We start from the raw sequence: 15,354 nt of genomic DNA on the forward strand, positions 1-15,354 counted from the left end.
AGGGGGCCAGAATAGGGGAGCAATGGTTGCTCAGGCAAGAAAGAATTTAGAGAGGAAGTTTAGTTTTTCAAAGAGCACCTTAATGTTTCACCTTTGCATGGGCTCCTCACAGCCAAATCCAGTCCCAACTGAGAGTCAAGGTACTGACTAAGATGGGGAATATGGCTAGTGGAGCCCAATGAGTAAATTAAAGTTTACCCAAGCCCCTTAGAAGTAGCAATTGGAGGAGGAATGAAGGGACAAAGTCTGGAGATGGAAGATGGAGGTAAAGGTAGAAGTAAAGGAGTTGCTCCCCTCCCTGCCAAAAATACCTTGGGTGGTCATTAGTGTCTTATGTAAATTTAGGTGATGCAAACTAGATTATTTAAATAAACTGCATTTCTCTGCAAGACCCCCTAAACTGATTAAAACTCACTGGCTAGTGAGTATAGTTTACCTATACTCAACTTGTAACTCAACTAGGTAGCATCCACTGTTCAGTCTTTCCAGGGCAAGCTGGGCCCAACTCAGGATGTCAGAACTAAGGGACTTTGCTGCCTCAACCTTTGCCACAGGGACTGGGGCAGGGAGGGAAAGGAAGCAATACACTCCTTGAGAAGTCTCAGGAAGTAACAAATTCTTGGAGAGGATGGAGTTAAGGGGGAACCCGGTCCAAATAATTGATGCCATTGTGATATGGTCAGGGTTAATAGTATCCCATTTGTTTTCTAGTAAGAGACTGGTGTCACCAAGGAACAAAATTAAATGGAATACAGGAGATCAGACTTGGCTTTCCTTATTATGGGGGGAGGGAGGGGGAACAGGAGAAGGGAAGAGGATGGGAGGGCAAGGAAGGAGGTATGGATAGTAGTCATTTCACTGAGGTAGTGGGACCAGCACCTCCACATAATTGAGGGGGAAGAAGCCTGACTGACTGTTGATCATGCCTTCATACCAGTTTTCATCGATCTGGTTGGTTAGTGTGATGATGTCACCTGCCCGGAAACCCAGCTCCCCATCGTTCTCAGGTTCAAAGTCATACAGGGCCTTGCAACTGGGCTGGTCCCGAGATGGCATCCGACTTTTGGGAGTCCTGATGGGCTTGGGCTTATCAGAGGATGGTAAAGAGGAAGATGCTGTGATCTTGGGGGCTGAGGCACAAGGGACACCTCCATTGGATTGAGCAGGCTCTCCAAAGTCAAAGGACTCTCTAGATTTTAGCTGGTATTCCCGCTTAGACCTGGAAGAGGCTTCCTGCATCCTGCGCTTCAGCTTGTCTGCCAGTTCATCCAGGATCTGAACCGCTTGCTTGTGGTAATCCAGCTGGGCATCCACCAGGGCTGAGAGCTGGCTCACCTGAACAATATCACTGTCTAAGAGGTTGTGCATGCTGGTCTCTGCCAATTCCTTGGACCCTTCAAATTTCTCCATCGCTTGCCGAAACTCCTCATCTGATATCTTTCCTTGACGTTTCTTCTTATAGTCAAAATCCAGCCGTCTGCCCTCCAGCTTTTTCAGATGGTGCTGGATCTCCTTTAAGTCTTTATCACAAAGGTTCTGGAGGAGGTCGATAAAATTCCGTTTGACTTCTATGTCCAGGGAATCTTTCACTTCCGCTAAGCGCTTCATTGATTCACCAGCATCCAAAAGGGCATCGCCAAAGTTGGAGTCCTCGCCTAACTCTTTTCCGTAGCGAATCATGCATTCGCCCAAGAGCCCTTCCGACTGTGGATAGCCAGGATTCTTCAACTGCCCTCTAATTTTCGACACGGTGTTGAGCATCGTCAGCTTGGCTCGGGAGGCCGGGTTGGGCTGCAGGTACTCAATGGTTTTGGTCAACACCTCTGCCACAGCCTTGCTGGTAACATCCACTTTCTTCTCCATTTCTTTGAAGTCGTCATCAAGCTTGGTCCCTTCAGCTCCTCCAACCTTTTCACTGACCAGCTGGGTGGCCTTGTAGAACTGTTTCTTGAGCCCGGCCGCCGACATGTTGCTTCTAGCGGTCAGACCTCCCGGTCCACCTAGACCCAGCTAGCGACAGATAAACAGACTGGCAGATGGACAGCTCCTGACGCTGACAGCTGCCGGGCCACCGGCGGCTGCTCGCGCCTCAACCGCCTCCGCCGGATCTCCGCCTCAACACCCACCTGTTCCCTCGTTCGTTCGTTCACCTGCTGGCTCGTGCTTCCTCTCTGCTCATTTTTTAAAGCTGATCTCGGCTCCTGGGGCACAGCTTCTGGGGATAAAGGCCCAGTCTGGCTTTCTGCTCTGGGGTCTAAGGTGCTGCAGCTTGTCCCCTCTGCGGCGGTGGCCAGGCCTTGTTGCACCTATTGTGCCGTGGGTTCCAGGGCCGGCAATTTGTCTGCAGTGCTGGGGGCTCACGTCTGGCCTGCTGTCCCACTAGCCTGCTGAGCCTGAATTGCTAGGTCCGGTTGCCGGTTTGTGCTATGACTGAGAGCTTCGTGCTGGCTTGCTTGGACGCCACCTTCTCCCGACTGTGCTCCCCTTTTACCTAAGTGAGACCGACTTTTCCTGAAATACTTCTACGTTCTCTTGGGCTGGAAAATTATTTCCCTCTGCCTTTTCTAGATTCTCTCTTGCCAGAATTAGAGAATTGATGAACGTTTCTGAGGGAAATTAGGGAGAACTCAGGCAATTCCCTGTCTTCTCTCTGACATCTTGGCTCCTCATTGATAGCTTTAACTCTTAGGAGAAGTCATAACCCATAGACTGGAGTTTGGTAACCTAATTATTAGTCTTAGAGCCATCTATCCATATTTTAGGGTTCATTTTAGGCCTTCATAGTTACTGGGAAGAATTCAGAACACATACAATCCTCACCTAATTGGCATTCCCCTACCTTGCCATTGCCTCCCCTGAATGCATGGGTAATTGGCTGGACTCTCAGAGAATAATAATAATAACAATGATAATAACAATAGTAAATAATGACCCCATAGTACATAGTTAACCCCAATAATATTTGCTTTTCACTTCTGTTTGTCATTCTATATATTTTAAGTTCAAAATATTGACAATTTTTTGATAATTTTTAATGAAATAATTTAGTCATTAATAGAGGCATTTCATAAATACGGTGCAATGAAATAATCTCTGGCAATTGCATTGAATATAAAAAACTGAGTTAAGGAAATTGTTTTCCTCGACCTATTATTCTGCAATACCCCATGTACTGAATATTAGTTTACTCATTCCAAACAATAAAAACAGGCACTCTGGGATTTTGTAACCTGAAAGGATCTTGGAAATCATCTGTTCAGACTTCTTCATTCACAGATGAGGAAAATGAGATCTAGAGAAGGGAAGTGGCAAAATTAGTACTACTTGGGAGTTTTCTCTTCTAGATATGGTTTCTGATTTACTTTCCCCCACCACTGTTCTTTCATTATCTATAAAAAAAAAAAAGAATCATTTTCTGTATTTCTGAGCTTTGCTACAATATCATTTAAGGAATTTTCCCGGTATACCTTGTCTATAGAGCAAAACTCTTTAGTTCCACCAGTCAAATGTTTTCTTAGATAAACAATAAAAGTCACATAGTCTCTCAAAGGTCAAAAAGTTTTCAGATGTACAAAATGCTTTTCTTAAAAAAATTCTGAGAGGTGAGACAAGAAATATTATCCCCAATTTATGGGTGTTTTATCCATTATTCACTCAATTAGGGAGGAAGTATCAGTTTGAATTCTTCACATTATCTGATTTAAAGATCAAGATTCAACACACTACAACAAATTACACTTGAATCCAATGTTTCTGGAAGGTTTTGACTTCTGGACTCCTTTACACTAAAAAAAAAAATTAAGAATCCCCACAAAATGTATTATTTTTATACATATTTGCCATATTAGAAATTAATTTGTCACCATCATTATTTTGATATTTGTGTTTTCCTAAATGACTTTTGGGAATCTCAGGAGGTCCTATACCACACTTTGAAAATCCCTGCTTCAATCCTTTGTCAGATGTATGAATCCCATTTCCAATATCCCTAACAAGTAATCACCTGGGTCTGTGCTTAAATTCTTCCAGGGACAAGGAATTTACTATCTCATAAGATAGCCCATTTATTTCCATTATTTTAGAAATTTTTAATGCCCTCAAATTACTGAAAATGTCTATTGGCAAAGATTTTTCAATGTTAGAGAATGATTTTATGAACCAGCCTATTTTCTCCAAGGCTATGTCTTTATTATTCTAAAATATCTAGTGGAAAAGTAGTCAAGTCAGTCAACCAGTTCTCCATTTGTATAATGTTCATTATATTTTCCCAAGTTCCTTTATCTCATTTTACTTTCACAATGCCATCATAAATGAAATGGGACAGATAGCATCTCTACTTTGCAGATGAGATAAGTAAAGCACAGGAGACTTAAAGGTCTTGTAAAAGAACAAATAGCTAGTTAGTGACAAAGGCTTGGTTAGAACCCAGGTATTCTTGATTTATGCAGTACATATTCTATTGTTGCATTTTGTGTAAATCTCCAAACAATGGGGTATACATGTATACGTATATGCCTATGTGTAATATATAGCTATGTGAATTTCCACGTATGTACACATGTATATTGCTTATATATTATATATGTTGATGGGTACAATAACACAGGGACACATGTGTCTGTATATCTATCCATAAATGTAGACACTGCAGTTTTCCCTCATATATATATACATATATGTATATATGTATATATATATATATATATACACACACATATATATGCATATATGTGTATATATATGTCTATAATTACATATACATACACACACATATATGTATACCCATACACAGGTACAAAAACAAGTGTCTTTCCCCATGCAAAAACTCTTTAGTTTTAACCAGCTACTTTGCTAAAAGAGCCCATTGCCAAACAGGTATGTATACTGAAAAGACTTGAAGGAATGAAAATTATTTAAATGCTTATAGTAAGCCAATTATTACAATGTATTTGGGGGGGGGGATTATCAACAAGTCTAACCTTGTAGGCTGCTTTTTTCAGCCCCAAAATGTGAGTGGGCTGTGCAACCATGCGGAAAATTTTCCAATGGGTTGCAAGAGTTTACAAAGGCAGTGGGTGGCTGACAAGGCACTGGGCAGTGAAGAAAGAGTCAAACAGCTGGACAATAAGACCATCTCAAAGCAAGCAGAGGGGACAGGAGTGGGTGATGGGTGGCTCGCCAAGTGGCATGTGTACATGGTAATAGTATACATCCTAAGGAGGTTAAAGACAAAAAGAGAAGTTCCATATATACCAAAAAATCCCTAAGCAGTTGTTTTTTTTTTTTTTAAGGGGAGTAACATAAAATTGTAAACAAAGTAGAGAGAGTAACCAATGAAATGTGTGTTTGTGCATGTGTGTGTGTGTGTGTGTGTATGTATGTGTGTGCAGGGAAATGTTTCTGTTTCTTCTAATACAGGGTGAAGAAAATTGAATGAAGGGAATAATATACACAAGGACTGGATAATGGAAAGAAAAATAATAATTAAAGGCAGCTGGAATCTGATTAAATGCAATGACCATTGTCCACCTAGAGGTCCTAGATGGAGAAACATACTTTCCATACATGTGGAATGGAATGTTACATATATTGTTGGATAAAATATGCCAATTAATTTTATTTTAACTCTTTTTCTTTGTTTCAAGGCAGGGCTCTATCTAGTGAAATGCCATGATGGAAAATTTTTACCCTCCAATAAACAAACAACTAATAACATCGTAGATAAAATACACAGCATTTATTAAGCATTTGTTATATGTTAGTCCATGGCTAAGCATTAGAGAAATAAAGAAAAAAGAGTTCACAGTCTAATGGAGTAGACAACATGAAAACAGCTATGTACAAATATGACAAATGGGTAAATAGGTAGGTAGGTAGGTAGGTAGATAGATAGATAGATAGATAGTAATTGGAGAATTTCTGAACAAGTAATATATAATTGTGATGAAATTGCAAATGCTATAAGAAATGATGAGCTCAATGAGCTTTGAAAAACATGTATAAACTTGCAGGAAATAATGAAGAATAAAATGAGCAGAACTAAAAGAACATTGTATATAGTAGCAATGTTTTAATAACTTTAGTAACTAAGTCATTTTGAGTTAATTATACAAATTCATATTAACTACAAAAGACTTATGAAGGAAGATGCTATCTGAATGTAAAGAGAAAAACAATAGAAGTATTATAGAATGATTTTACATATGTGTATATGTGTACGTACATGAAAAGAGACAGAGATAAAGAGGCAGAGAGACGAAGAGATAGGTAAAAAGGAAAAGACACAAACATAGACATTTATACACACACATATTTGTATCTAATGGTAGTCTAATGGGAGGCAAGAAAGAAGAAAATAAATTTGCATGATAACTAGTATATATTTTAAAGAAATAGCAAGTTATATATAGTAGATTTGAAATTTAATGTGCAATCATCTTTTTTATTATACTATGTTATGGAAATGTTTGTTTTACTCCATAAAATGCACTAAATAAAAATTTTAAAGATAGATGATAAATTGATGGTAATCTCAGAGATAAGGGTTTCTGCAGGTCAGTCAGAATCAATAAATATCTACTTAGCTCCTACCAAGTGCCAAGCACTATGCTAAGTGCTGGGGATAAAAAAATTGCAAAAGTGACCCTGTGTCCTCGAGGACCTCACAATCTATGGGGGAAGGTAGATGACACATAAAAAAGAAGCTGAAAAGCAAGGATAGTGGTTAAAAGGGAGTGTACCCAGCAAACGTAATAGAATCCTGTAGTCCAGGTATAAAATGATATAAACAAATGTGAGTTACAGATCTGAATTCATCTTGCAGAATTATGATCTCCAAAACTCTCAAGAGCACAAAATCCAGGGGAATAGCTAAGAGGGAAATGATGTGGTGAATTTCTTAAATGCCCTCCTCAAACAGAGTCTTGGAGGAACACTTGCATATACACCCTCTACCTTGTCTAACTAGATAGAAGGAGGGAACGCAGGGGTAAAGGGGTACAGAAGAAGTGTGAATTTCAGAGTTGATTTCATCTTTTCTAATGACAACTTTCTGGAGATCATGAAATCTAAGAGACTAGCCGAATAGGAAAGGAAAGTCGATATTTGAAAAAAGCTGGACATCGATAAGGCAGAAAAAAGTGAGGATACCATAGGCATGGAATAGAATTAGTTAAAAGGCATGACACAGGAAATTGAGTCATTGTGAAAATAAAGAAGAGACCAGTATCCTTGGATTGCAGATTTTTTTTTTTACTGTCATGAGAGGATAGATTGATTTTTTTTTAGGAGAACAAGGAGTATTTTTTTTACTAAAGATTTTTTTTTTAATTTCCAACCTATGCATAGATAATTTTTCAACATTAACCCTTGCAAATCTTATGTTCCAATTTTTCCCTCCACCCCATTCCCTAGATGGAAAGTAATCCAATATATGTTAAACATGATAAAAATATGTTAAATCCAATATATGCATACATATTTATACAATTATCTTGCTGAACAAAGAAAAATCAAATCAAAAAGCAAAAAAAAAAAATAAGAAAATAAAATGCAAGCAAACAACCACCCTCAATATCCACAGTCCTCTCACTGGGTATAAAAGGTTGTCTTCATCACAAGATCATTGGAACTGGCCTGAATCATCTCATTGTTGAAAAGAGTCATGTCTATCAGAATTGATCATCATATAATCTTGCTATTGCTGTGTACAATGATTTCACAATGCTGCTCACTTCACTTACCATCAATTGACTTACGTCTCTCCAGGCCTCTCCGATATCATCCGGATTGCAGATTCTTGAAAGAAAAAAGGTGCAAAATTGCAAAGCTAGGAAGAAACCGGTTTATAAAGGACTTTGAAATCCAAGTAGAAAATTTTGATATGGTTGGATCTTGGAGTTTATCAAATAGACTATGGGACAGGGAGAGTGATATGATCAGAGCTGTTGTATTTTAATGAAATCAATATGATAGCTAAGTGGGATGGTGGATTGAATTGAGGAGAGATGACGTAGGGAAATCAGTATAATAAGGGTCTTTACCAAGGGGGTAGAAGTATCAGAGAAGGAGAGGGGGCATAGACAAGGGTAAAAGTGAACAGGATTTGGCCACTAATTGAATATGGGGCATTAGAGCAAAGAGGTGAGGATGATACCTAGACTGTGAGCCAGGATGACTGAGATGATAGTGATACCCTTGGCAGTCATTAAGATTTAAGAAAGAAGAATTTTATATTTCATATTTTTAATTATTTTGTTTTTAATTTATGTAATAAAATAATGAATTCTATAACAAAGTATAATTTTAAAGCAGAGTTTCATATTGAGTATCAGGATTCTGGGATATTATCAAAGTAGCAGAGGAAACAATAGATGAGATGCAAATATAGGCTTTTTGAATACTGTTTTATTTTCATTATTTTTTCTTGGTTAGAAAATAGGGAAGTATTAGGGGAGGTACAACTCTTGCTTCAAATAAGCCATATAATACTTTACATAAATCCTCTCACTCAACAATTCCAAATACCATGTAAACTAGATATTATTATCCCCATTTTACACATAAGCAAACTTACACTTATAGTAATGACATAAGATTAAGACATAAGACATAAAGATCCCAAAGCTACTAAATAATGGATTCAAATGCAAGTCTTCTGCTTCTGAGATCTTGGTTTTGCTCTTCCCCGGCTGCTCCAACTGTCACCTGCAAATATTACAATCAAGGATGGGTAACAATAAAGAACTTTACATTTCTTCATTTTTCTGTAAACATTGGTCCTCAGAAAGGAAATCTCTCAATCTTAGATAACAGAGAAAAAATTAGTATGAGATTTGAACTTTTTTATGCTTCAGGTTATGTTCTTTGAAAATGACTGAAATTGGGAGATGATCCTAAATAGATCAAATGATAAAATGAGGGAGCAGAGAATGAGGAAGACAAGATGAATTTGAAAGAAACAACCAGCAATGCATGGTGAATGAGACAGAAAATGAGGGATCTAAGATTTTAGTGCTCATGGGAAAGTAGCTTTAAAATATCTTTTTCAGATAGGCAAAATAAATCTGGGTGGTATTAAGCTAGTCACTGAGGGTTGGTAACCCTGGATCTGAGCTTCATCTGTAAAATAATGGAGTACAACTAGATAGTCCCTTAGAGTATCTTTTATCTCTCACACTATGATCCTACTGTCTTAAGAAGGCAGGAGTTAAGGGGAGAGAGGATGAGGGAGTTATATTCAGGAAATGATGAAGTTTTACTATTACCAGCTAAAAAAAATGTTCTAAACTTAATAAAAAAAGATAGAAGTAAATGTGATTCAGTGCGTTTATCTTTCCATTCCGGTTCAGATTAGAAAGATCACCCGCTGTGAACTCAGAAAATCATAAAGTGCAGAAAGATAAGATAAACAACATTTTTATTTAAAACTGAAGCTAAAATGGAAACATAAGCATTGTTTATAGCACTTTCTTACAGCATTTTTACAAAGTAAGTAGCATGACTATTATTCTTTTTAGAAATAAGGAAACCAAGTTTCTAAGATGTAAAGTGACTTACTCAATCACACACTTAAGTGTGTGTTAGGCTTAGGGCCACATAAGGGACTTCCTAAAGAATTGCAGCAAGTTTCTAGGACAGCACAGCATTGGCATTTAGAGCTGACTTTAAACCACGTTGGAGGTTCTAGGGAAATAGGGAAGAACAATTATTGCCATTCAGAATAAACTTTGAAGCACCTGGGGAAGCTCGTTCTGTCACCATTCTACTACTCACTTAAATTGAAAAGGAGAATTTGAGTTATCTCTTTGGTTTAGTGTTCTTAAGAACCTTTCTTTTCCTTGGGAAGGGAAATGGGAGATGATGCAAGACACATCATGCAAATGAACAATAGTAACTTGACCATCACTGATTTTAAAAATTGAAATTGATATTAAATAAAATATATCATCTGCTTTACCACTGCATCCTAAGGATCATGGGGCCTCTCCATCTGATTTATAGCTAAAGTCTTCCATATTTGGAAATTCAAATTCTTTAGATAGGAACTCTCCTGCTTTTTTTTTATTTGTACCATACTTAGCATAGTGCTTTGCCCACAATAAGCATTTCATTTACCATCCCTTACTTCCCATCCTGAAATACAATATGAATATGAATACAGGAGAAGCTAGAATCACAAACCTATCCCTTACACCTAAGAATATATCCCACTGATAACTCAACCAAACAATCAAAATTCATGAGAACCACAGCCAGCACATACCTATGTGAGGTTAAATTTGAACTCCGGTTTTTGACTCCAGGCTGACCATTCTATCCACTGTACACCTAGCTTCCTCTCCTCAAGATCACTAATTTAGAGCTGAAAAAACCCAGAAACCATCTAACCCAATCCTGTTTTTTTTTAGTCTAAGAAATTGAAACCAGGCTAATTTAAAAATTTGCATAAGGTCACTTAGTGAACATTAGGGGTAAGATTTTAATAAAAATCCTTTGACTGCAGAATCAGATCTTTTCCCACTATACCATTATACCTAGACAGTTATTGTCAGTAAAACTGTATGTGCATCAGGAAATGGAAAAACAGGACACGGAGATATCTTGATATAACCTGCTTTCCCCCATGATTTTAGAGAAAAGAATCATTATTTTTTTACACCTTAACATTTAATGAGTCAAAGAGGAAAAAAAAAAAAACTCTGAAAAGTACCCAAGGCATTATCTGATATAAGCTTTCCATTTTACAGGTAAGAGAATGAAGGTCTAATGTCATTAACCAACTCCAGCACAACCCAGACTAGAAGCCAAGACTTCTGACTACTGATCTTGCATCCTCACCATTATATTAAGTTGTGTCTTCCACATGAGATTTCAATGCTTGGTATATACTGAGCAATTAATAAATGTTTATTGACTAAGAGGCACTATAGTGGAATAAAAGGAAAACTAAGTCTAGACTCAGGGGACCTGGTTAACTCTGAAATGTATAAATAAAATACTTTACCTATATAAACCTTGGATTCCTCCTCTGGTATTAATAATATCTTTCTACTTACCTTATAGGGTTTCTGTGGTAATAAGTATAGGTAATAATTAAATCCTTAATTCAATGCAATTAAATAAGCACTTAATAAATTCTTTCCACAAATAATCTGGGAAGACAATGACAAAAAAGAAAAATAATCCCCATCCTCAAGAAGATTATATTATCCTATGGGTAGGAAATCTCCCTTGCCCCTTTTTATTCTTTAAGAGTTCTTACCAAGAAGATGAAGACTATCAAGACAGAAGCTTGTTCAACTATTTTTCCTCTTCTTAAATCTTTTATGTCTTAATTCATACCTAGTTACTTCCCTTCTATCTTATAGAAGAAAATATATTTATACATTTTATATTATATATATTATATTTGTACTCTATATTTATATGTATTATATTATATATTTATATTCTATCTTGCATTACATTACAAATTATTATATTTTTACTCACCTGTTTATATTTCCCTATCAAAAAAACATAAATTCCTGGAGAAAGAAAACATTAAAAATTATCATTGCATCCCCAGGACCTATGTAGTATGCACACATTGAATTGAATGATGGGTATACTTCTTACTTCTATGATTTGGAGTAAATCATTCTTTCTGGATTTAGTTCCTCATCTATAATGAAGGTATTAGACTAGATAGCTTCTAATAACTCCTCTGGCTTCACATCTTTGATCCTAATGAGATGTCCACTCTGCTTAACTATTGCTGTTAAACTACTTAGACAGAAGAATACTTTTGGTAAATGGGACAAGACTGTTAAGAGGGAATTATTTTGTAAGCCTTAAAATGAAAGTATTTATGTAAATTTACATATATACATATGTATGTATGTGTATACATATGTGTACACATGTATGTAAGTATTTGTAGCATAATTTCAATGTCACATCATACCTACCCACTAGAAAGAAGAAATAAACATTTCCCTCCCACTCAGAATCAAAAACTTTATGTGGAAAAAAGTTTAATCAAATTCTCCATGGAAAGAATCATAGAAACAAGAGTGGTATGAATTTTTTCCAATAAAACCATGTTTGTTTGGGATGGATATGTATGTTTGTTTCTTAACAAGAATTAAAATGTATTCCATTCTACTTTTTCCACTCTCAAAAATTACTCCGTTCCTCCAATGAGCAAATAAAAACCACAAATAGAACCAGGGCTTTCCACAAGTAGACCTTCCTCTAGGCTTTCTTTGTTAAGCTTTTCATGAGTCTGAGATAGATCTGACCAGATGGGTGCAGCCTAAGGCAGGCCATCAATGCCCATCTTCCCTGGCCAACCTAACCATGACAAAACTCCTAAGCAGCCCCACCTGCTTCCAGCAGGCATCTGTGCATGGACACAGAACATAGAGATGGGCATGCTGTGGGAATAATAAAATGGAAGCAGGCCAGGCAAAAGCCTCAATCTATTCCAATAAGCCCAGAATACTATATTTCACTCTCGTCCTTCCTTTTGCCTAAGAGGCAAAACCTTGAGAAAATTTCTGTAATACTGATGATTAATTCTACTAAATTTCTTAACCTAACATTTTAATTCAGGTAATTACCATATAAATGACATTTATAGAAGACTTCAATGTTTACCAAGCTTTTCTATACATAATAATTTTTAATATTAATGTTAATTGCATATTAATAATAATATTCATGTTAACTAGTTTGTCTCACAGCAAGCCTGTGAAGCATTTTATTGTTCCCATTTCATTAAAGAGGAAACTGAGTTTCAGAGAAATTATATGAAAAAGCAGAGTTACAGAGCAAGGAAGGACCTGAAGCTGGATTAACCTGAGGTTTCCTTATTCCAGAGATAACACTTTATCCATTACACCATGTTGCCTTTATTAAGATGGTACTACTTGTAGCAACTACAATAATAAAGGTATCGTTTACATCTGTACATTGTGATGTGATTGCAGGAAGACTTAATAGAAAGTCAAAAGATCTGGCTGCTGCTAACTCTCCGATGATTTTTAAAACCTTTCACGATCTAGGCAGTAGGCTCATTTTCATTTCCTCCCCATCCACTCTGTGGTCCCCAAACATGGAATCCCTTTCCTAGTTTATGCCTTTGCACAGGCTATATGGAGCCCATTCCAAAAAGAAACTCCTCAACCTCCTCCCTTCTACCTCCTCCTTAACTAGCTTCCTTCAAGGTTCAACATATGCAACAGCTCCTAAAGGAAATCTGTCTGAATCTCCTCATTCTTAATGCTCCCTTCCTATTCTATGTTGTATTTCTTTTTCTATTCTGATTCGGAAGCTATATAAATTGAGACAAATCATTTTATTTCCTGGATCTTAATTTCCTCATCCATACCATAAAAAGTTTTGACTTAATTACCCCTAAAATCCCTTTCAGTCCATGGTCCTTTGTTCCATTTAAATATTGTTAAAATGCATCTCCCCTGTCTGTTAAGAATGTAAGCTTCTTAAAGACAAAGACCAGCATCTCCAGCATCTAGCTTTGTGTCTTTCTGATAGAGAAATGAGTGAATAATATTTGTAAAATTAAATTGAATGTATTTGGGTCATATATTTTGCTATAAAACTATCCATATTTTCATGCACTGATGTCTCTCAAATGGGCCTCGAGTTCCTCAGAATGAGTTAGACTAGATCTAAGGTCACTTCCAAAAACAAAGGAAGGACTTAAATACTCACAATATTCCAGGATTGCACTTTGTTAGAAGTACAATTGTAAATTGTTCTCAGAAGACTATGTTACCATAAGGAAAATAAAAACATAAAGAGGGGCGATAGCCATGGAGGAGATCAAAGCATTTTAGTCTAGGTAGTCACAAAACTGGTGAGTAGAATCTTAAATTCATGAGCACATCGTTTCTAGGAATGGCAATGTTGATTTGATTACCTTTCCAGAAATATAAAGGAAAGGAAGATGCAAAAGAATGATCTGGGGAAGCACAAATATGGCTGGAAAGCAGCAGACTGGAGCTATGCATGGGTTAAGTTGGATATGAAGACATTTCATCAATTAGTATAAGAGTTCTAGCCTTACTACTTACTTACTAGTCATATAATCTTGGACAAATTTCTTAACATGTCTATTCCTATTTTTTTCTTTACAAAATGGAGATGACCATTACAAACATCAATCACACATAAAATATTTATCATAAGGAAGAAATTTATGGAAAGACCTTTATAAATCTTACAATGCTATAGAAATATGAAGCATTCTAAAGCTTCTATAATAATCTGCACCAAAACAGAAGAGTGGAATTTTATATCATTATGTCACCTGATTAACCATATTACTTTTGTAAAGTGCACCACAAGAATTCTCAAAGATTTTCCTTGAGAATAGGAGGATTTGCATTCTCCCTCACATAAGGAAGGACTTATATTCTTCCTTTACAACTCACCTTTATAATTGCTCTCTTCTATATACATCATTATCTATATTAATTATCTATATATAAATTACACACATCATTATCTATATTATTCCATCTATATAAATGGAAGATAAAGAGATATTACATAACAATAGACAATTTTTAAGTGATTTAAAGAAAGGAAGACTTCATTATTTGCAACTCCTGCATAACTTGAATCTTAGGGTTAATAGTATTTGATTCATCATTACATTTTTTAAACTTCTATTTACATATGAGTCATGGGATTTAGAGCTGAAAGGGATTTGACAGATTATCTGGATCTATAACTTACCCAAGTAACACAGATTGAACCAAGATGGATCCAGGACCTTTCAACTTCTTCTCCATTGTTTTCTTCATTAAGAAATTTGAATTATAGAGTTTAGCTATTGTGAAATTCAATTTTCTTATTTTAAAGACAAAGAAATGGAGACTTTTAGCAAATATGCATTGGACTGGAACCCAAGTTTTTTTGATTCCTAATTTTAAGAGAAAACTTTTCATTTGACTAAGTAGTCAGAATTGGAGTTGCCTTCAAAAAGGCATCAGAGGCTAGAGCCACTCATTTTCTTTGGTTGCTTTCTCTTTTCCTGCTTAATCTTGGTTTGACTCCTTTCCAGATTACAAAAGCAAATGTCACAAGGGGAAAGCCTTCTCCAATGAAAATGGATCTCTTTTTGCCTGAATGTTTGTTTTTTCCTGTTTTAGGTTTTCCTGTTTATTTAGGACTAGATACAATATTCTCGTAAATTTTAAAAGTCAGAAAAGATTGATTTATTGTCCTGTTTTTACAGCTAGCCTAGTATCAATGCCCCCAAGAGCAGGGAGGACCCATGGAACTCAGTCTGGTGATAGTTGAGACAAAGACTCACTTGGCAGCAATGACACATTTGGACCA

At 36.4% G+C, this 15,354-nt stretch overlaps 1 protein-coding gene and 1 long non-coding RNA gene across 2 annotated transcripts; both read right to left on the minus strand.

The window, feature by feature from the left end:
• Nucleotides 1–758: 758 nt before the first annotated feature.
• On the minus strand, nt 759–2,336 carry LOC127541767 (endophilin-A2-like). The gene has a single exon (XM_051967001.1). It carries the CDS (start codon nt 1,966–1,968, stop codon nt 856–858), a length of 1,113 nt encoding a protein of 370 aa, XP_051822961.1. The 5' UTR covers nt 1,969–2,336; the 3' UTR covers nt 759–855.
• Nucleotides 2,337–8,388: 6,052 nt separating this feature from the next.
• LOC127541770 (uncharacterized) lies at nt 8,389–14,989 on the minus strand. The gene is made up of 2 exons (XR_007948470.1): nt 14,749–14,989; nt 8,389–8,706 (listed from the first exon to the last, which is right to left on the minus strand). It is a non-coding gene; the product is annotated as an uncharacterized LOC127541770 (long non-coding RNA).
• Nucleotides 14,990–15,354: the final 365 nt, after the last annotated feature.

The sequence above is a fragment of the Antechinus flavipes genome, chromosome 6 (genome assembly GCF_016432865.1).
Source record: "Antechinus flavipes isolate AdamAnt ecotype Samford, QLD, Australia chromosome 6, AdamAnt_v2, whole genome shotgun sequence".
In the NCBI taxonomy this organism is placed as follows: Eukaryota; Metazoa; Chordata; class Mammalia; order Dasyuromorphia; family Dasyuridae; genus Antechinus; species Antechinus flavipes.